General features: G+C 42.0%; 1 protein-coding gene across 6 annotated transcripts in view; it reads right to left on the bottom strand.

Annotated features, from left to right (window-relative positions):
* Window positions 1–1,369: 1,369 nt before the first annotated feature.
* The window catches only part of LOC124034127 (UPF0606 protein KIAA1549L-like), a 55,848-nt gene continuing 35,816 nt past the window's right edge, over window positions 1,370–21,401 (bottom strand). For 3 of the 6 annotated variants that reach the window (XM_046346887.1, XM_046346922.1, XM_046346929.1), the window contains 10 exons: window positions 20,789–20,916; window positions 20,291–20,505; window positions 17,631–17,769; window positions 16,551–16,556; window positions 15,871–16,242; window positions 15,581–15,678; window positions 11,612–11,754; window positions 4,619–4,779; window positions 4,431–4,504; window positions 1,370–4,330 (listed from right to left, as the gene is read on the bottom strand). In XM_046346887.1, coding sequence (XP_046202843.1) covers window positions 4,475–4,504; window positions 4,619–4,779; window positions 11,612–11,754; window positions 15,581–15,678; window positions 15,871–16,242; window positions 16,551–16,556; window positions 17,631–17,769; window positions 20,291–20,505; window positions 20,789–20,916 — 1,292 coding nt within the window. In that variant the 3' untranslated portion in view covers window positions 1,370–4,330; window positions 4,431–4,474. The remainder of the gene's footprint in view (window positions 4,331–4,430; window positions 4,505–4,618; window positions 4,780–11,611; window positions 11,755–15,580; window positions 15,679–15,870; window positions 16,243–16,550; window positions 16,557–17,630; window positions 17,770–20,290; window positions 20,506–20,788; window positions 20,917–21,401) is intronic. The other 3 variants (XM_046346912.1, XM_046346896.1, XM_046346904.1) reach the window with 3 other exon arrangements.

Here is a 21,401-nt window from a genome sequence, read left to right as displayed (position 1 = left end):
AATCTCATGGTTGGCTTACATTATCACCATTCAGCATATATTCTTATCCAGAGAAATTAGGGTTAAGTGTATTGCTCTAGTCAGCTTGGGGATTTGAACCAGCAACCTTTCAGTTACTGGCCCAACGCTCCTAACGACTAGGCTACCTGCCATTAAGTAGAACTGTTTACCTTTTTCTTATGCACAACCAGTGGTCCTGGAGGCTGTGCTCTGTGTGTTGACTACCCCAGTAGGAGAGGAGGAAGAAACAGATGAGAACCATTTGAACAGGGTCTATTTCCTGTGGTGAAGAGAGGGGATTGTTCTTGTCACTGCATCAGGGCCTGGGGGTTGTTCCATGGTTAGCGGGATGAGGTGCAACAGACACCTCAGCAGGTAGGGACATCAGCCTGGCTCCAGAGCCGCAGAGGAGGGGGTACCTGGGTAATGTGTTGTTGTTAAACAGGGTTGACTCACCCACAGCAGGCTAGCGAGCAGGCCATGACATCATTCCAAACAGTGTTGCCAGCTGGGAAGGCCCCTTAGATGAGAGCCGTGTATGAATAACACTACAACATGTTTAAGAAAAAATCCAGGTGCATTATGGGAGATAAAAGCATCTAGACCTCCATTAATGCCGGAGACTTTGGTTTTGTAAAATGGAGATGGAGTGAGATTTGTGAAAATGAGTTACAGGAATTCTGCCTCCCCCTTGTGGGGATAAAGATGAACTGCCAGTTGATCACACATTTACCATATTAGCAATGTGTGATCTGACCTGATGTTTTAGGGGTAAGCCTTGAGTACAAAAAAATCCTGAAGGTTTACTCACAGGCTTACTGACAATCTGCCTCTATAAGAGGAACTGATCCAATATTACTTTAGATCTCTGTGTATATGGATTGATGTCCCTAAAACAAGTTTATCTTAATGTAGCTCAGTAGTCTCAGACTGTACTGAAGAGAAGGTCCTGCCTGACGTGGTTACCATCTCCTTGGAGGACTGATACGGCAATTAATCATAATGTGTGGGAAAAGAATACCAATTTTAAAGCTTTCTGAGGACAATGAATTGTTCAGTGTAAAAGTGTTGTATTCAGGATTCATTGCTTGTAGAAAGTCAAGAAAAGTCATTTTAGATGCTGGAGCTGCGGTCTGTGGTCTTTATAAATCCTTCAACGTCACTGGTCAAATGAGTTTCCCTCTAGGGACGTTCAGCTCCTTAGACAATGGGAACATTGCACTGTCAGATGGCTGTGAGACCCTGACATTTATTCACTGAACCGGTAGAAAATGTCACACACAGACTCCCATCTCCCTCACGTGCAGGTTCCTACTGAAAGTATCTATTCTTCATTCAGGGTTGTAAAACTAAAGTTCCACTCAAGAAACAAATTCCAAGTTGTAATTTATTGGGTTTTATTTCACCAAAATTCTGCATAACTACATTCAACTGCATTCTTCATAGCATGATTCAAACTGCTGTGCCTTCAGAAACCTCCGGGGCTAATCATCACATTTAATCTCAGAGAAATGAGGTAAAAGAAGCATCAGGAGTACATCAACTTATGTCAACTCTTTCATTATGTTCCTTTTGACTGTTCAACTCAATCACATTTTCCCCTTCATTAGCTTCAAATATGGGTAACTGAACATACCAATGATATTATTTTCAACAAATGGGAGTGCCTTTTGTCTCTTAGCGATACAAGTTACAATGACGACGATTCCAAGCATCAACCAGATTGTTTGTGCTTGATAAAGGCAAAGATGTTCAACTCATAGGCTCCATTTGAATTATTTTCAAGTCTCATCAACATTGTTTAGTGAAACTTTACTGTGACTAAATCTAGTAGAGGAAGAATGTTTTACCAGTGTATGTGTAGAGCAGAAAAAGTAGACATTTTATGTAGTATTACAGAGCAAATCACACAGATTCTCTAAATGTCTTTGCATTTGGGCTTTTTACATTTATCATACTTTCTTTGGAATATTACGCTTAAACGTCAAAATAATGGTTTCATATTTTTGTAGAAAAATAGTTAAATATTTTTTTCAAACTAGGTAGAAACAGTTGGTATCCATTTGAAGACACCTACCCAGTCAAACGAATGGACTAGATACTACTATGCATTTGAAGACACCTACCCAGTCAAACGAATGGGCCAGATACTGACTATGCATTTGAAGACACCTACCCAGTCAAACGAATGGACCAGATACTGACTATCCATTTGAAGACACCTACCCAGTCAAACGAATGGACCAGATACTGACTATGCATTTGAAGACACCTACCCAGTCAAACGAATGGACTAGATACTGACTATGCATTTGAAGACACCTACCCAGTCAAACGAATGGACCAGATACTGACTATGCGGTCCTTCTGTAGCTCAGTTGGTAGAGCATGGCGCTTGTAACGCCAGGGTAGTGGGTTCGATCCCCGGGACCACCCATACGTAGAATGTATGCACACATGACTGTAAGTCGCTTTGGATAAAAGCGTCTGCTAAATGGCATATATTATTATTATTATTATTATTATACTATGCATTTGAAGACACCTACCCAGTCAAACGAATGGACCAGATACTGACTATGCATTTGAAGACACCTACCCAGTCAAACGAATGGACCAGATACTGACTATGCATTTGAAGACACCTACCCAGTCAAACGAATGGACCAGATACTGACTATGCATTTGCATCTTTTTATAATTTTGAGTATGACTCATAATTTGTTAAAAAGCAGTTATTCTAATATTTTCGATATTAATATTGCATGCTTAACAAAGTATTTGCATTGATACTGCAGTTTTGTGGGGTCAGGAACTCAGGATGAGAAAGTGCTCTGTTCATCTAATATCAGACTAAACTAATAACGTCCCTACTTTGTGATGGATCAAACTGTATTTTATTTTTTATCATCACATTCAACCTGATTCTGTCACCATTTTTAAATGTAAAAACCTTTCCAATGCTATGTCATTATTAGATATTCAATATCAGCAATATCACAGTAATACAAATCAAGTCTGGTTACATGTTTTGTGGTTGTTGATCTACACTAAACTGCACTGATTAACTCAACTAGTAGCATATACATGGTAAAGAGCCCAAGCCATCACATTATCCTTGTTTTGAAATCCAGGCGATTCAGTAAATACTAGTAAAACATAGCATTATGCATCATTTTGCTTATGTTATGACCCAGTGAGTATTTGTGTATATGCATATACCAGCATATGCACTTACATGAAGGAATACATTTGAAATGTGGTCATGTTTTACACTAGATGATCCTGGTAGTTAGACATCTAAGTGTTGGTACACTAGGATTCAAAACAACCTGACCGTCCTTCAAATTCAAAATGCATTAAAGCAAGTCAACATGTCAAGAAAATTATGTCAAAATATACACAGAAAATATCTCTCTCTCTCACTGCTTGTAAAAGTCTGTTCAATAACTAATGCTGTCAAGTTACATAATAAATTGAATAAATACTCCTGTGGCCCATCCAACACATCTGATTAATTACCACTCTGTCCAGTGAATGAATATGACCCAATATAAGTCAGAATCTCCAAATACAAATACATAATAACACTTGCAAGTAAAGAACCATTGTAAGATTATTTGTGTGCTGCAATATATGACTCTATTCAGCTTTTCATAATCATGGTTAGTAGACGCACCTCATTAACATATGAATGACAGAACACGTGTTTTTTTTTACTGTAATCTGATGGGTTGAAGGTCATGGGTACATTTCAGAAATACAGAATGACAATGCCAATCACACCAAAGCTTTTCTTGCACAAATGTCTTCCTTAAATTAAGGTGAGCACACAAGATACAGTCATTAAATGTTTTACTCATTCAAAATAAGAAGTAATGCACAAAAGTAAATGACAAAGCACACAAATATCCAAAAACTGAAACAGCTCAAGATGAGTTAGATACTATTTTTTTTGTCATTTTAAAAAATACACATAAACCATCAGTTTAGTAGGTAAAACTCTTCTTTCCTTTAAAGAATTTGGATCATCAAAAAGCACAGGCAGTCCAGCTCTGTCGTTGGATGGTGTGGACCAGGGCAGAGGCTGTATGTGGCATTACCATGCTGCTGCTCTACTCTAGGCCATCCTCCGCTGGCTGGTGGCAGTTGACATGGAGGCTGTGAGGCCTGTGTGACCTGGGGCTCAGAGACCATGTGGGGCCTGGATGGGCTGAGGAGGCAGGCCGGAGGCCAGCAGGTGCCAGGGGTGACAGTGAGGGCAGGGTGCTCTAGTCCAGGGGTACTCACTGTGAGGGAGGGAGGCCCTACTGCCCAACCGATAGGACACCTGGAAGACAAAGAGAAAGAAATGTAACGAAAGGAAATTAGCCACAAAAACCCAAATCATTGATAGAAAATGCTGTCTTGTCTTAAGTGTGTGTGCCCACCAAGATATATGCTGTTTCCACTCAGTGCCAGAGATCAGGTCATCTCAACAAATGGTTTCTAAATGACACGGGTTCTGAAAAGAGAAGAGACTGGTTTAAACAGGGACTAATAGTGAAGAATCCAGAACAAACAATCTGTGTTATACAAGCTAAATATACAGGGCCATTGTTCTGGTTCAGATACTAACAGTATTTACAGTATCATTCCACTGGTGTGGGATGTCCTCAGGTTCCGGTGGGTAGGACATCCAAGATGGGCTTCCGTACGACGATGGTGGAGACATGACAAAGTAGTCAGAGTAACCAGGGTGGTTGGCTGATATGGCGTAGACTGCTGTCATTGGGTTTCCTGTAGAGATGAGCAGTGTGGTTAGCCAATCAGAGGCTTGAATGAGTGAACTTAAGTAATTTGACAGAAAACCATATATATATATATATATATATATATATATATATATATATATAGTTGAAGTCGGAAGTTTACATACACTTAGTTTGGAGTCATTAAAACTTGTTTTTCAACCACTCCACAAATTTCTTGTTTTGGCAAGTCAGTTAGGACATCTACTTTGTGCATGACACAAGTAATCTTTCCAACAATTGTTTACAGACAGGTTATTTCACTTATAATTCACTGTATCCCAATTCCAGTGGGTCAGAAGTTTACATGCACTAAGTTGACTGTGGCTTTAAACATCTTGGAAAATTCCCTAAAATGATGTCATGGCTTTAGAAGCTTCTGATAGGCTAATTGACATCATTTGCGTCAATTGGAGGTGTACCTGTGGATGTATTTCAAGGCCTACCTTCAAACTCAGTTCCTCTTTGCTTGACATCATGGGAAAATCAAAAGAAATCAGCCAAGACCTCAGAAAAAAAAGAATTTGACCTCCACAAGTCTGGTTCATCTTTGGGAGCAATTTCCAAACACCTGAAGGTACCACGTTCATCTCTACAAACAATAGTACGCAAGTATAAACACCATGGGACCATGCAGCCTTCATACCACTCAGGAAGGAAACGCGTTCTGTCTCCAAGAGATTAACGTACTTTGGTGTGAAAAGTGCAAATCAATCCCAGAACAACAGCAAAGGACCTAGCAAAGGAAACAGGTACAAAAGTATCTATCCACAGAAAAACGAGTCCTTTATCATCATAGCCTGAACGTCCACTCAGCAAGGAAGAAGCCACTGCTCCAAAACTGCCATAAAGTAGCCAGACTACAGTTTGCAACTGCACCTGGGGACAAAGATCATACTTTTTGGAGAAATGTCCTCTGGTCTGATGAAACAAAAAGGAACTGTTTGGCCATAATGGCCATTGTTATGTTTGGAGGAAAAAGGGGGAGGCTTGCAAGCCAAAGAACACCATCCCAACCGTGAAGCACGGGGGTTTCAGCATCATGTTGTGTGGGTGCTTTGCTGCAGGAGGGACTGGTGCACTTCACAAAATAGATGGCATCATGAGGGAGAAAAATGATGTCTTGTTTCTTCAATATATACACATGAAGACATCAGTCAGGAAGTTAAAGCTTGGTCGCAAATGGGTCTTCCAAATGGACAATGACCCCAACATACTTCCAAAGTTGTGGCAAAGTGGCTTAAGGACAACAAAGTCAAGGTATTGGAGTAGCCATCACAAAGCCCTGACCTCAATCCTATAGAACATTTGTGGGCAGAGCTGAAAAAGCATGTGCGAGCAAGGAGGTCTACAAATCTGACTCAGTTACGCCAGCTCTGTCAGGAGGAATGGGCCAAAATTCACCCAACTGATTAGGGGAAGCTTGTGGAAGGCTACCTGAAACGTTTGACCGAAGTTAAAACATTTAAAGGCAATGCTACCAAATACTAATTGAGTGTATGTAAACTTCTGACCCACTGGGAATGTGATGAAAGATATAAAACCTGAAAAAAATCATTCTCTCCACTATTATTCTGACATTTAACATTCTGAAAATAAAGTGCTGATCCAAACTGACCTATGACAGGGAATGTTTACTAGGATTAAATGTCAGGAATTGTGAAAAACTGAGTTTAAATGTATTTGGCTAACATGCTGACCGGACATTACACGTGTGCGAGCGTCGCAAAATAAATGTAGAAATCTATGTTATTCAATTATTGCACCCACACTGCTCGCGCGCGCCAACGAGTATCTGCGTTGCCAAGGGCTAAAATAGAAGTCATTACTATTTCTGATGCAGATCGCGCTGAAAGTCCTGCCTCGACCATCTCCTCATTGGTTTATAGAAGCAGGTACCCACGTGCCATTTCCTTATTGGTTATACCCACGTGGGTGATTGAAAGACTAAATGTTTTGCCGGTTCTCGTGGTAAAAGTGTAGATGCCAATTGGTTCAGAGTTTGTTTTGATATTTTAACCTGCGTGTCGTGATCGTGTTTGGTGTAGGGGGACAAAATAAACTTATGCACGATGGCGCACTCGCACAGCCAGTTTCGGTTCCTTATGTATGTAAACTTCCGACTTCAACTGTGTGTGTGTGCGTGTGTATATATATATATATATATATATCAGTGGGGCAAAAAAGTATTTAATCAGTCACCAATTGTGCATGTACTCCCACTTAAAAAGATGAGAGAGGCCTGTAATTTTCATCATAGGTACACTTTACTATGACAGACAAAATAAGGGGGAAACAATCCAGAAAATCACATTGTAGGATTATTAATGAATTTATTTGCAAATTATGGTGGAAAATAAGTATTTGGTCAATAACAAAAGTTTCTCAATACTTTGTTATATACCCTTTGTTGGCAATGATAGAGGTCAAACATTTTCTGTAAGTCTTCACAAGGTTTTCACACACTGTTGCTGGTACTTTGGCCCTTTCCTCCATGCAGATCTCCTCTAGAGCAGTGATGTTTTGGGGCTGTTGCTGGGCAACACAGACTTTCAACTCCCTCCAAAGATTTTCTATGGGGTTGAGATCTGGAGACTGGCTAGGCCACTCCAGGACCTTGAAATGCTTCTTACGAAGCCACTCCTTCATTGCCCAGGCGGTGTGTTTGGGATCATTGTCATGCTGAAAGACCCAGCCACGTTTCATCTTCAATGCCCTTACTGATGGAAGGAGGTTTTCATTCAAAATCTCACGATACATGGCCCCATTCATTCTTTCCTTTACACAGATCCGTCATCCTGGTCCCTTTGCAGAAAAACAGCCCCAAAGCATGATGTTTCCACCCCCATGCTTCACAGTAGGTATGGTGTTCTTTGGATGCAACTCAGCATTCTTTGTCCTCCAAACACGACAAGTTGAGTTTTTACCAAAAAGTTATATTTTGGTTTTATCTGACCATATGACATTCTCGCAATCTTCTTCTTGATGGATTCTTCTTGCGTGGAGCCCCAGATCGAGGGAGATTATCAGTGGTCTTGTATGTCTTTCATTTCATAATAAATGCTCCCACAGTTGATTTCTTCAAACCAAGCTGCTTACCTATTGCAGATTCAGTCTTCCAGGCCTGGTGTAGGTCTACAATTTTGTTTCTGGTGTCCTTTGACAGCTCTTTGGTCTTGGCCATAGTGGAGTTTGGAGTGTGACTGTTTGAGGTTGTGGACAGGTGTCTTTTATACTGACAACAAGTTCAAACAGGTGTCATTAATACAGGTAATGAGTGGAGGACAGAGGAGCCTCTTAAAGACGAAGTTACAGGTCTGTGAGAGCCAGAAATCTTGCTTGTTTGTAGGTGACCAAATACTTATTTTCCACCATAATTTGCAAATAAATTCATTAAAAATCCTACAATGTGATTTTCTGGATTTTTTTTCTCATTTTGTCTGTCATAGTTGAAGTGTACCTATGATGACAATTACAGGCCTCTCATCTTTTTAAGTGAGAGAACTTGCACAATTGGTGGCAAAATACTTTTTTGCCCCACTGTACACGTACACCACCGTTCAAAAGTTTGGGGTCATTTAGAAATGTCCTTGTTTTTGAAAGAAAAGCACATGTTTTGTCCATTAAATGTTGTCAATTAAATTAACATCAAATTGATTAGAAATACAGTGTTGACATTGTTAATGTTGTAAATTACTATTGTAGCTGGAAACGGCAGATTTGTAATGGAATACCTACATAGGCGTACATAGGCCCATTATTAGCACTCACTCCAAATTCTTGAAGTTTTCCGTATTGACTGACCTTCATGTCTCAAAGTAGTGGACGGTCGTTTCTCTTTGCTTATTTGAGCTGTTCTTTCCATAAATTGGACCTTGTATTTTAACAAATAGGGTTATCTTCTGTATACCTCCCCTACCTTGTCACAACACAATTGATTGGCTCAAACGCATTAAGAAAAAAAATTCCACAAATTAACTTTTAAAAAGGCACACCTGTTAATTCAAATGCGTTCCAGGTGTGTAAAACTGTCATCAAGACAAAGGGTGGTTACTTTGAAGAATCTCAAATATAACATATATTTAGATTTGTTTAACACTTTTTTGGTTACTACATGATTCCATGTGTTATTTCATAGTTTTGATGTAATAAAGAAAAACCCTGGAATGAGTAGGTGTGTCCAAACTTTTGACTGGTACTTTGTGTATTTACAGTGAGCACCATAATTAATTGGAAAGTGACAATTTTGTTGTTATTTTGGTTCTGTACTCTAGCACTGAGTTTGAAAGGATACAATGACACCGAGGGTGAAGTGCAGACTGTCAGCTTTAATTTGAGGGTATTTTCATACATATCGGATGAACCGTTTAGAAATGACAGAACCTTTTGTACATGGTCCCCCCATTTTAAGGTACTACAAGTATTTGTTGAATTGGCTTCACCGATGTGTGTCGTTAGGCAGGTGTATTCATTTGTGTCGTTAGTGAATGCAGGAGAGCTGTTGATGAATAGTATTGATTCTAGACTTTGCTATTGCCTTTGGAGGTTGTGAAGAAGGCGCAGCAGCGCCTATTCAACCTCAGGAGGCTGAAGAAATTCGGCTTGTCACCAAAAGCACTCACAAACTTCTACAGATGCACAATCGAGAGCATCCTGGCGGGCTGTATCACCGCCTGGTACGGCAACTGCTCCGCCCTCAACCGTAAGGCTCTCCAGAGGGTATTGAGGACTGCACAACGCATCACCGGGGGCAAACTACCTGCCCTCCAGGACACCTACACCACCCGTTGTTACAGGAAGGCCATAAAGATCATCAAGGACATCAACCACCCGAACCACTGCCTGTTCACCCCGCTATCATCCAGAAGGCGAGGTCAGTACAGGTGCATCAAAGCTGGGACCGAGAGACTGAAAAACAGCTTCTATCTCAAGGCCATCAGACTGTTAAACAGCCACCACTAACACTGAGTGGCTGCTGCCAACACACTGTCATTGACACTGACCCAACTCCAGCCATTTTAATAATGGGAATTGATGGGAAATGATGTAAATATATCACTAGCCACTTTAAACAATGCTACCTTATATAATGTTACTTACCCTACATTATTCATCTCATATGCATATGTATATACTGTACTCTACATCATCGACTGCATCCTTATGTAACACATGTATCACTAGCCACTTTAACTATGCCACTTTGTTTACTTTGTCTACACACTCATCTCATATGTATATACTGTACTCGATACCATCTACTGTATGCTGCTCTGTACCATCACTCATTCATATATCCTTATGTACATGTTCCTTATCCCCTTACACTGTGTATAAGACAGTAGTTTTGGAATTGTTAGTTAGATTACTTGTTGGTTATCACTGCATTGTCGGAACTAGAAGCACAAGCATTTCGCTACACTCGCATTAACATCTGCTAACCATGTGTATGTGACAAATAAAATTTGATTTGATTTGATTTGATTTGTTGGGGTGTGACAACATGAGGAAGACGGCAGTGTCGATGCAAATGAAGCTGGCCGTCATAAGGCTCAGAAATGAAAATCAATCAATCAGGAACATTGCAAAACCCTGGGCCCAAGGCAACAGTTTGGTTCATCATTAACAAGAAAAAACCAGTGAACTCAATTATGGCAAAAGACCCGGTAGACTAAGGAAGACCACTGTAGCGGATGACCGGAGAATACTCTCTATGGTGAAGAAAAAAAGACCTGACAACAGCCCAACAGATCAAAAACACTCTCCTGGATGCAGGTGTAGATGTGTCAAAGTCTACCATACATAGAAGACTACACCAGCAGGACTACAGAGGGTACACTACAAGATGCAAACCACTGATAAGCCTGAAGAACAGAAAGGCGAGATTGCAGTTTGCTGAAAAGCACCTAAAAGAGCCCCAAGAGTTCTGGAAAAAAGTATTGTGGACAGATGAGACAAAGATTAACATGTACCAGAGTGAAGGAAAGAGGAAAGTGTAGAGAATAAAAAGACATACCCATGATCCAAAGCATACCACCTGATCCGTGAAACATGGTCAAGGGGGTGTTATGGCTTGGGCCTGTATGGCTGCCAGTGGAACAGGGAACTTGTCTTCGTCAATGATGTGACTACAGACAGAAGTAGAACAATGAATTCTGAAGTCTACAGAAATATTTTATCTGCTCAGATAAAACCAAATGCCTCCAAACTCATTGGACGGCACGTCATCAAGCAACAAGACAATGACCCTAAACATACTGCTAGAGTAACGAAGGTGTTTTTTATGGCCAAAAAGTGGAGAATCCTTGACTGGCCGAGTCAATCACCAGATCTGAATCACATTGAACATGCATTTTACCTGCTGAAGAGGAGACTGAAGGAAATAAGTCCCTGAAACAAGCAGGAACTGAAGATGGCTACAGTACAGGCCTGGCAGAACATCACCAGGGAAGATACCCAGCGTCTGGTGATGTCCATGCATCGCAGACTTCAAGCAGTCATTGCATGCAAAGGATATGCGTCCAAATATTAACAATGATTACTTTATTCTACATTATCTTAAACAGTCCAATGTTTTTTGATGACGCAAAAATGGTTGGGGGCCAAGCTTCTATCATTTCTAAACGGTTCATCCGTATGAAAATACCCTCAAATTAAAGCGGACAGTCTGCACTTCACCCTCATTGTATCCTTTCAAACTCAAAGTGCCAGAGAACAGAACCAAAATAACAAAGAAATGGTCACTGTCCAATGAATTATGGTGCTCACTGTATATTTACTAGTCCATATCTGAATAATTATATCATATTTAATATTTTGACCTGAGTAGCTGGTCATAGACTGGTCAACAGTGACAGCAGGGAAGGGCGCTCTGTTGATAGGCAGGTAGGTGGCACCATTGTGCTGATTCTGTATCTCAGAAGCCTCAGAAATGCGAGGTTTCAGGCTGATGTCGGGTGTAGAACTGCAGAAGGGGGGACAAAGACAAAATTAGCTTTTACAACAATTTTCCTGCAATTCTACACATTGTGAAATAGGGTGGAGAGAATTTTTAATATGATATATGAGTGAGACAGACTAACAAAATCAATGGGGGGCCCCCGGCTGGTAATTCCACCATGATTACGAAGTTTAGATAGCTTACCAATCTAAAAAGTGTTTGCTGACATGGGCTAATGGAGTGAGTATCAGTGACTGACATAACAAGACAGAAACTGCTGATGCACAACCACATTTCTATATTGCACCTTGTGTATTTTACTATTCTAACTTGCAACAGTAAGTTGACACCCGAATGAGTAAAACAAAAACAAAAAATGTATTGATCAAAAGGTTTGCCCATCCCTGTTTTAAAATATGCAGAATAACAGTAGAGTAGAAATACAACAACACATGAGCAGCATAACATCTAAAGTAGTACAACAAAATTTAGGATAGGAAACGCTACAATGATACAGTACGCTAGTTACAAATAGACCTTCAAAATAAGTATACTGAGCAAAACTATAAACACAACATGTAAAGTTGTCTCTTCAAAGGGGGAGACACCCTGGACCCAAACTGTTACAGACCTATATCCATTCTGCCCTGCCTATCTAAGGTCTTCGAAAGCCAAGTCAACAAACAGGTCACTGACCATCTCGAATCCCACTGTACCTTCTCCGCTGTGCAATCTGGTTTCCGAGCCGGACACGGGTGCACCTCAGCCACACCCAAGGAAGTAAACGATATCATAACCGCCATCGATAAAAGACAGTACTGTGCAGCCGTTTTCATCGACCTTGCCAAGGCTTTCGACTCTGTCAATCACCATATTCTTATCGGCAGACTCAGTAGCCTCGGTTTTTCGGATGACTGCCTTGCCTGGTTCACCAATTACTTTGCAGACAGAGTTCAGTGTGTCAAATCGGAGGGCATGCTGTCCGGTCCTCTGGCAGTCTCTATGGGGGTGCCACAGGGTTCAATTCTCGGGCCGACTCTTTTCTCTGTATATATCAATGATGTTGCTCTTGTTGCGGGCGATTCCCTGATCCACCTCTACGCAGACGACACCATTCTATATACTTTCGGCCCGTCATTGGACACTGTGCTATCTAACCTCCAAACGAGCTTCAATGCCATACAACACTCCTTCCGTGGCCTCCAACTGCTCTTAAACGCTAGTAAAACCAAATGCATGCTTTTCAACCGATCGCTGCCTGCACCCGCATGCCCGACTAGCATCACCACCCTGGATGGTTCCGACCTTGAATATGTGGACATCTATAAGTACCTAGGTGTCTGGCTAGACTGCAAACTCTCCTTCCAGACTCATATCAAACATCTCCAATCGAAAATCAAATCAAGAGTCGGCTTTCTATTCCGCAACAAAGCCTCCTTCACTCACGCTGCCAAGCTTACTCTAGTAAAACGGACTATCCTTCCGATCCTCGACTTCGGCGATGTCATCTACAAAATTGCTTCCAACACTCTACTCAGCAAACTGGATGCAGTTTATCACAGTGCCATCCGTTTTGTCATTAAAGCACCTTATACCACCCACCACTGTGACTTGTATGCTCTAGTCGGCTGGCCCTCGCTACATATTCGTCGCCAGACCCACTGGCTCCAGGTCATCTACAAGGCCATGCTAGGTAAAGCTCCGCCTTATCTCAGTTCACTGGTCACGATGGCAACACCCATCCGTAGCACGCGCTCCAGCAGGTGTATCTCACTGATCATCCCTAAAGCCAACACCTCATTCGGCCACCTTTCGTTCCAGTACTCTGCTGCCTGTGACTGGACCGAATTGCAAAAATCGCTGAAGTTGGAGACTTTTATCTCCCTCACCAACTTCAAACATCAGCTATATGAGCAGCTAAACGATCGCTGCAGCTGTACATAGTCTATTGGTAAATAGCCCACCCATTTTCACCTACCTCATCCCCACAGTTTTTATTTATTTACTTTTCTGCTCTTTTGCACACCAATATCTCTACCTGTACATGATTATCTGATCATTTATCACTCCAGTGTTAATCTGCAAAATTGTAATTATTCACCTACCTCCTCATGCCCTTTGCACACATTGTATATAGACTCCCCTTTTTTTCTACTGTGTTATTGACTTGTTAATTGTTTACTCCATGTGTAACTCTGTGTTGTCTGTTCACACTGCTATGCTTTATCTTGGCCAGGTCGCAGTTGCAAATGAGAACTTGTTCTCAACTAGCCCACCTGGTTAAATAAAGGTGAAATAAAAATAAATAAATAACGTTTTGGTCCCATGCTTCATGAGCTGAAATAGAATCCCAGTCATTTTCCATACGCACAAAAAGCTTATTTCTCTTAAATTTGGTTCACAAATGTATTTACATCCCCGTCAGTGAGCATTTCTCCTTCCAAGATAATCCATTCACCTGACAGGTGTGGCATATCAAGAATCTGATTAAACAGCAATATTCATTGCACAGCTGCACCCTGCACTGGGGACAATAAAAGGCCACTAAAATGTTCAGTTTTGTCACACAACACAATGCCACAGATGTCTCAAGTTTTGAGGGAATGTGCAATTGGCGTGCTGACTGCAGGAACGTCCACCAGAGCTGTTGCCAGAGAATTGAATGTGCATTTCTCTACCATTAGCCGCCTCCAACATTGTTTTAGAGGATTTGGCAGTACTTTCAACCGGCCTCACAACCGTAGACCATGCTTAACTACGCTAGCCTAGGACCTCCACACCCGGCTTCTTCACCTGCGGGATCATCTGACACCAGCCATCCTGACTGCTGATGAAACTGTGGGTTTGCATAACCAACGTTTTTGACAGTTTGTGCCAAACTTCTATCTCAGTGTAGCTGACTGGCGTCATAACCGAATTCAGTGGGCAAATGCTCACCTTCAATCGCACTGGCATGCTGGAGAAGTATGCTCTTCACTGATGAATCCCGGTTTCAACTGTACCGGTCAGATGGCAGACGTGTGTATGGTATTGTGTGGGCGAGTGGTTTGCTGATGTCAACGTTGTGAACAGAGTGCCCCATGGGGGCGGTGGGGTTATGGTATTGGCAGGTATAAGCTACGGACAACAAACACAATTGCATTTCATCAATGGCAATTTGAATGCACAGAGATACCGTGACAAGATCCCGAGGCCCATTATCGTGCCATTCATCTGCTGCCATCACCTCATGTTTCAACATGATGATTCGCTGTCCCATATTGCAAGGATCTGTTCACAATTCCTGGAAGCTGAAAATGTCCCAGTTCTTCCATGGCCTGAATACTCACCAGACATGTCACCCATTGAGCATCTTTGGGATACGCTGGATCGAAGTGTACGACAGCGTGTTCCAGTTCCCGTCAATATCCAGCAACTTCGCACAGCCATTGAAGAGGAGTGGGACAACATTCCACAGGCCATAATCAACACCCTGATCAATTATATGTGAAGGAGATGTGTCGCACTTCATGAGGCAAAATGTGGTCACACCAGATACTGACTGGTTTTCTGATCCACGCCCCTACTTTTTTCAGACATCTGTGACCAACAGATGCATATCTGTATTCCCAGTCATGTGAAATCCATAGATTAGGGCCAAATAAATTCATTTCAATTGACTGATTTCCTTATATGAACTGTAACTCAGTAAAATCTTTGAATTGTTGCATTTTGCATTTAGATTGTTGTTCAGTGTAGTAGGTTGAGTATGTTTAGCACTGTGTGGATGTGCATATATTGGAATGAATGTTATTTGCATCCGTTTACTGTCTTTCTAACAGCTTGAAGGGAAGAGGAGGGAGCTTCGTACCGCCTCATTGAGGTCCCGGGAGGGGGTCCAGGTCTGGAGGGGATCAGAGTGGGCGGAGGTCCAACGCACATGTCAGGAAGTTGAGTGAACCTGAAGCCCTGCAGCACCAAACACAACAAACAGACACAGTTCAATCAGTGTGTGGGTGTTTAAACATAATGTCCTATACAGATACCATCTTATTATGTGGATGTTCTACAATAGCATTCAGGATTTATGTTTAAAACACCACCGTAAACATACACATTTTTTGTTGTTGCTTTATTGCATGATCTAATCAATGCACTCACAGGCTTGGGTAAGCTACACTGGTGTATTTCCGGCCCGTAGGCAGACCCATGCTGGCGGCCTCCTCCACATGGGTGGTTCATGGTGCCAGGGGCACTGGTCACTCCCTCGGAGTAGGGGCTGGTGTGACTGGGGTTGTAGGAACTGTGGAGGTGGGGGTGAATGTGGGGGTGGTGGTGGTTGGAGGGCAGGGCCTCATCTGGGGCCAGCCCAAAGGCATTACCCAGCAGGAGCTGCATCTGCTGACGAACCTCACCGATGGAAGGCTGAGAGCTCAGAGTGGACGAGTCTGAGAGACCCTTGACCTGATGGCTTCCACCATAACCCAGGGAGCTCATCAGTCGGTCCACGTTGGTCTCCTCAAGCGGCTCCACCTGACACACAGGAAGGCGGACACACACAAACACACACACACAGGGTTATCCATTTGCAATTTAAAGGCTCAGCACATTCAGAGCTACACTGAACAAAAATATAAATGTAAAGTGTTGATCCCCATGTTTCATGAGCTGAAATAACAAATCCCAGACATTTTCCATAAGCACAAAAAACATATTTCTCTCAATTTTCACACAAATTAGTTTACATCCCTGTTAGTCAGCTTTTCTCCTTTGCAAAGATAATCCATCCACCTGACAGGTGTGGGATATCAAGAAACAGCATGGTCATTACACAGGTGCACCTTGTTCTGGGGACAATAAAAGGACACTTTAAAATGTGCAGTTTTGTCATACAACACAATGCCACAGATGTCTCAAGTGTTGAGGGAGCATGCAATTGGCATGCTGACTGCAAGAAATGCTGAGGAATATTTATGTCTGTAATAAAGCCCTTTTGTGGGGGAAAACTATTTCTGATTGGCTGGGCCTGGCTCTCCAGTGTCCCCCACCCCACCCACTGGGGGGCACCCCTGCCCAATCATGTGAAAGCCATAGGTTAGGGCCTAATTTATTTATTTCAATTGACTGATGGCCTTATATTGCTTCTACACCTGCATTGCTTGCTGTTTGGGGTTTGGGGCTGGGTTTCAGTACAGCACTTTGAGATATCAGCTGATGTAAGAAGGGCTTTATAAATAAATTGGATTTATATTACTGTAACTCAGTAAAATCTTTGAAATGGTTGCGTATACATTTTTCTTCAGTATATTAACTGGTATCGAATTTCACATCTGAATCACTGAACAGGCTATAATCATGTTCACGTTCACTGACATTCAGCAATGTAGTGCCTGTGCATGCAGCATAAAATGATAGCTCTAAGAACGAGCTCCATCGCTGTGCTAGATGGAGGTTTTAAAGTTTGGATGAAGGTAATCCTCTTCATTTGAGCCATAGAGCTTAGAATAAGGATTGGGAGAGATAGGCATTTTGGGACAGGCTTTGTTCGAGGGTTTTCCTTAGGTTATTGCACCCCAGTATCAGAACGTATCTATGCTCAACCCCTTTTGCCCATGCAGTGACTCCAGTAGTATGGTGTACATTTCAGGACAGGGATGCGTAACTCCAGTCCTCGGCGGCCTAATTAGTGTCACACTTTTGCCCCAGCTACTAATACAACTGACTCCAATAATCAATTAATCATGATCTTTAGCTTATGCAATGAGTTTAATCAGCTGTGTTTGCTAGGGATGGGAAATGTGTGGGGGGGATGTGTGTCACCACTCCGGCCCGTGAGGACTGGAATTGACCATCCCTGTTTTACATCTCATGGATGTCTTAAAATGGACAATGTTCAGCAGTGATACTCAGTGAGGCCTCACGTCATAGCCGCTGTTGCGGATCCCTCTTCTAGATCTCTCCCTGAGGACCAGCAGGTCCATCTCGGTCTCCACGGGGCCAGGGCTGCTGGCAGCCAGGGACTGACGGCTCCAGTAGGCTGGCTCTCTAGATGGGGGATGCCTGAAATAGGGATATCATAGTTGCCATCATCATGACAATCTCCATCATCATCATCATCAGTAAAAATGGCCCTGCTCTGCAGCATAGGTTTGCACCATCACAGGAATATTTCAGACATTTCAAATGTGTATTTCAAATCAAATCAAAGTTGATTGGTCGCGTACACAGATTTTCAGATGTTTCCAACAGTGCACCAATATCCAACAATACAATACACATCATCCAGAAAAATACTAAAATAAGTTACAGTTGGAAGTCGATAGTCGGAAGTTTGCATACACTTGGGTTGGAGTCATTAAAACTCATTTTTCAACCACTCCACAAATTTCTTGTTAACAAACTATAGTTTTGGCAAGTTGGTTAAGACATCTGCTTTGTGCATGATACAAGTCATTTTTCCAACAATTGTTTACAGACAGATTATTCCACTTATAATTCACTGTATCACAATTCCAGTGGATCAGAAGTGTACATACACTATGACTGTGCCTTTAAACATCTTGAAAAATTCCAGATAATTATGTCATGGCTTTATAAGCCTCTGATAGGCTAATTGACATAATTTGAGTCAATTGGAGGTGTGCCTGTGGATGTATTTCAAGGCCTACCTTCAAACTCTTGTCATTTTTGCTTGGCATCATGGAAGAATCAAAAGAAATCAGCCAAGACCTCAGATTTTTTTTTGTAGACCTCCACAAGTCTGGTTCATTCTTGGGAGCAATTTCCAAACACATGAAGGTACCATGTTCATCTGTACAAACAATGGTACGCAAGTATATATACCATGGGACCACGCAGCCGTCATACCGCTGAGGAAGGAGACACATTCTGTCCCCAAGAGATGAATGTACTTTGGTGCAAAAAGTGCAAATCAATCCCAGAACAACAGCAAAGGACCTTGTGAAGATGCTGAAGGAAACAGTAAAAAAGTATCTATATCCACAGTAAAACGAGTCCTATATCGACATAACCTGAAAGGCTTCTCAGCAAGGAAGAACCCACTGCTCCAAAACTGCCATTAAAAAGCCAGAATACAGTTTACAACAGCACGTGGGGACAAAGATTGTACTTTTTGGAGAAATGTCCTCTGGTCTGATGAAACAAAAATAGAACTGTTTGGCAATAATGACCATCGTTATGTTTGGAGGAAAAAAGGGAGGCTTGCAAGCCAAAGAACATCATCCCAACCGTGAATCACGGGGGTGGCCGCATTATGTTCTGGGGGTGCTTTGCTGCAGGAGGGACTGGTGCACTTCACAAAATCGATGGCACCATGATGTAGGAAAATGATGTGGATATATTGAGGCAACATCTCAAGACATCAGTTAAAGCTTGGTCGCAAATGGGTCTTCCAAATGGACAATGACACTAAGCAAATTTGTGTCAAAATGGCTCAAGGACAACAAAGCCAAGGTATTGGAGGGGCCATCACAAAGCCCTGACCTCAATCCATTTGAACATTTGTGGGCAGAACTGAAAAAGTGTGAGCGAGCAAGGAGGCCTACAAACCTGACTCAGTTACACCAGCTTTGTCAGGAGGAATGGGTCAAAATTCACCCCACTTATTGTGGGAAGATTGTGGAAGGCTATCCGAAACATTTGACAGAAGTTAAACAATTTAAAGGCAATGCTACCAAATACTACCAAAAACTTCTGACCCACTGGGAATGTGAGGAAAGAAATCAAATCAGAAATAAATTACTCTCGCTACTATTATTCTGACATTTCACATTCTTAAAATAAAGTGGTGATCCTAACTGACCTAAAACAGGGAATTCTTATGAGAATTAAATGTCAGGAATTGTGAAAAACTGAATTTAAATGTATTTGGCTAAAGTGTATGTAAACTTCCGACTTCAACTGTACATATGATGAGCATTGGACTAGAATACAGTATATACGGTGTACATATAAAGTGGGGGAAACAGTACATAAACATTATTAAAGTGACTAGTGTTCAATACATAAGTTGTTATATGATTGTAAACAAACTTGATGCTTGGCATCCCCCTGCAAAAGATTTTGTCACATTAACGATGTCCCGGTGTTGTAGTCACCAGTACATGTAGGCATTCTGAAAAGTCACTTTTAAACCAGTGGATCTGTTTACATTGAACACCCACTGAACACCCACTGAACACCCACTGAACACCCACTGAACACCCACTAAACACCCACTAAACACCCACTAAACACCCACTAAACACCCACTAAACACCCACTGAACACTCACTGAACACCCACTGAACACCCACTGAACACCCACTGAACACCCACTGAACACCCACTGAACACCCACTAAACACCCACTGAACAACCACTGAACACCCACTAAACACCCACTAAACACCCACTGAACACCCACTGAACACCCACTAAACACTCACTAAACACCCACTGAACACCCACTGAACACCCACTGAACACCCACTCAAACATGAAAGCAATTCTTCCTGTATGTCTCTTGGCATATTACATAATGTGGATGCAAAAAGAGGCATTTGTCTGTCTGCTCCCCCACCTCCTGATGTGGCATCCTGCATAGGATGCCCTCTTCTCCTCAGCAGTCATTGGCTCCTTGGCATTCTCATGCCTGCTGTGCCTCTCTCTGGGGTTGAATGGGTGGATGCCATTGTCTGTAACAGGGAAATCACAGTAGCCTTTTCTGTTGGCTTTCTGCCGTTGTTTGTTCCTGTAGTGTTCGATGTCGGACTTCTGCTTGAGCCCCACATTTGCCTGTAGACGAAGTAATTTGTATTACATTAGTATTGATTCTAGTTTGACATTACTTGGTATTTGAAGTAAACGTGGTAAGGTATCTACTGAGGTCCCTCTTCTCTATAAAGAAACAATCGGTTCCAAATCCATTCCTACTTCCCATTGGCCCAAACCCTTAGATGTCTGCAGAAATATAGTTCCACTTCTACACTGCTTTTACAGTACACATCCAGAACATTCATCTTTAGAATCTTCATCTGGCAGACACAATGTAACCAGCAGCCTGGGGGTGGTGTCTCACCTCCCCATTGAGGACGACTGAGTCCTGGCTGTGACTGGAGGAGGATGGGTAGGAGTATGTGGGCTGGGCCGCCATTGGCTTGATGGTGATGAGTCGCAGTGAGCCAGTGTGGTCCTCATAGGGATCTGCTGGGATGAGAGGACATTGCTAATTAGCACAGCGCTAGCTAGCCCAGCTATGACTGATACTGCTGTGAGCACTTCACTGACGTCATATGGCGGTTGGCTACAGCGGGGTTAATGGTGTCTCTCATCAGCACCAATCAAACAGAGCAGATGTTGTTCTAGGTTAACTGCGTCAGTGCTCAGATTACTCTGCATATACTGTAGACGTGGGGAAATTATTAATGTATGAAAACTAGAAAATATAGGAGATGGCTTATACCCAAGGGAAAGTAAATGGCATTCTAAATGTACGTCTTGAGAGGGAAATAATACAATCACTCATTTTCTACTTCCCCCGAGGAATTCACCGTTATAATACGTTAATATGTATACTACATTATAATACGTTAATATGTATACTACATTATAATACGTTAATATGTATACTACGTTATAATACGTTAATATGTATACTACATTATAATACGTTAATATGTATACTACGTTAT

The sequence above is a fragment of the Oncorhynchus gorbuscha genome, linkage group LG01 (genome assembly GCF_021184085.1).
Source record: "Oncorhynchus gorbuscha isolate QuinsamMale2020 ecotype Even-year linkage group LG01, OgorEven_v1.0, whole genome shotgun sequence".
Taxonomy (NCBI): domain Eukaryota; kingdom Metazoa; phylum Chordata; class Actinopteri; order Salmoniformes; family Salmonidae; genus Oncorhynchus; species Oncorhynchus gorbuscha.
The sequence above is the reverse complement of the archived record's forward strand: the minus strand, read 5'-3'. Positions and strand labels throughout refer to the sequence as shown.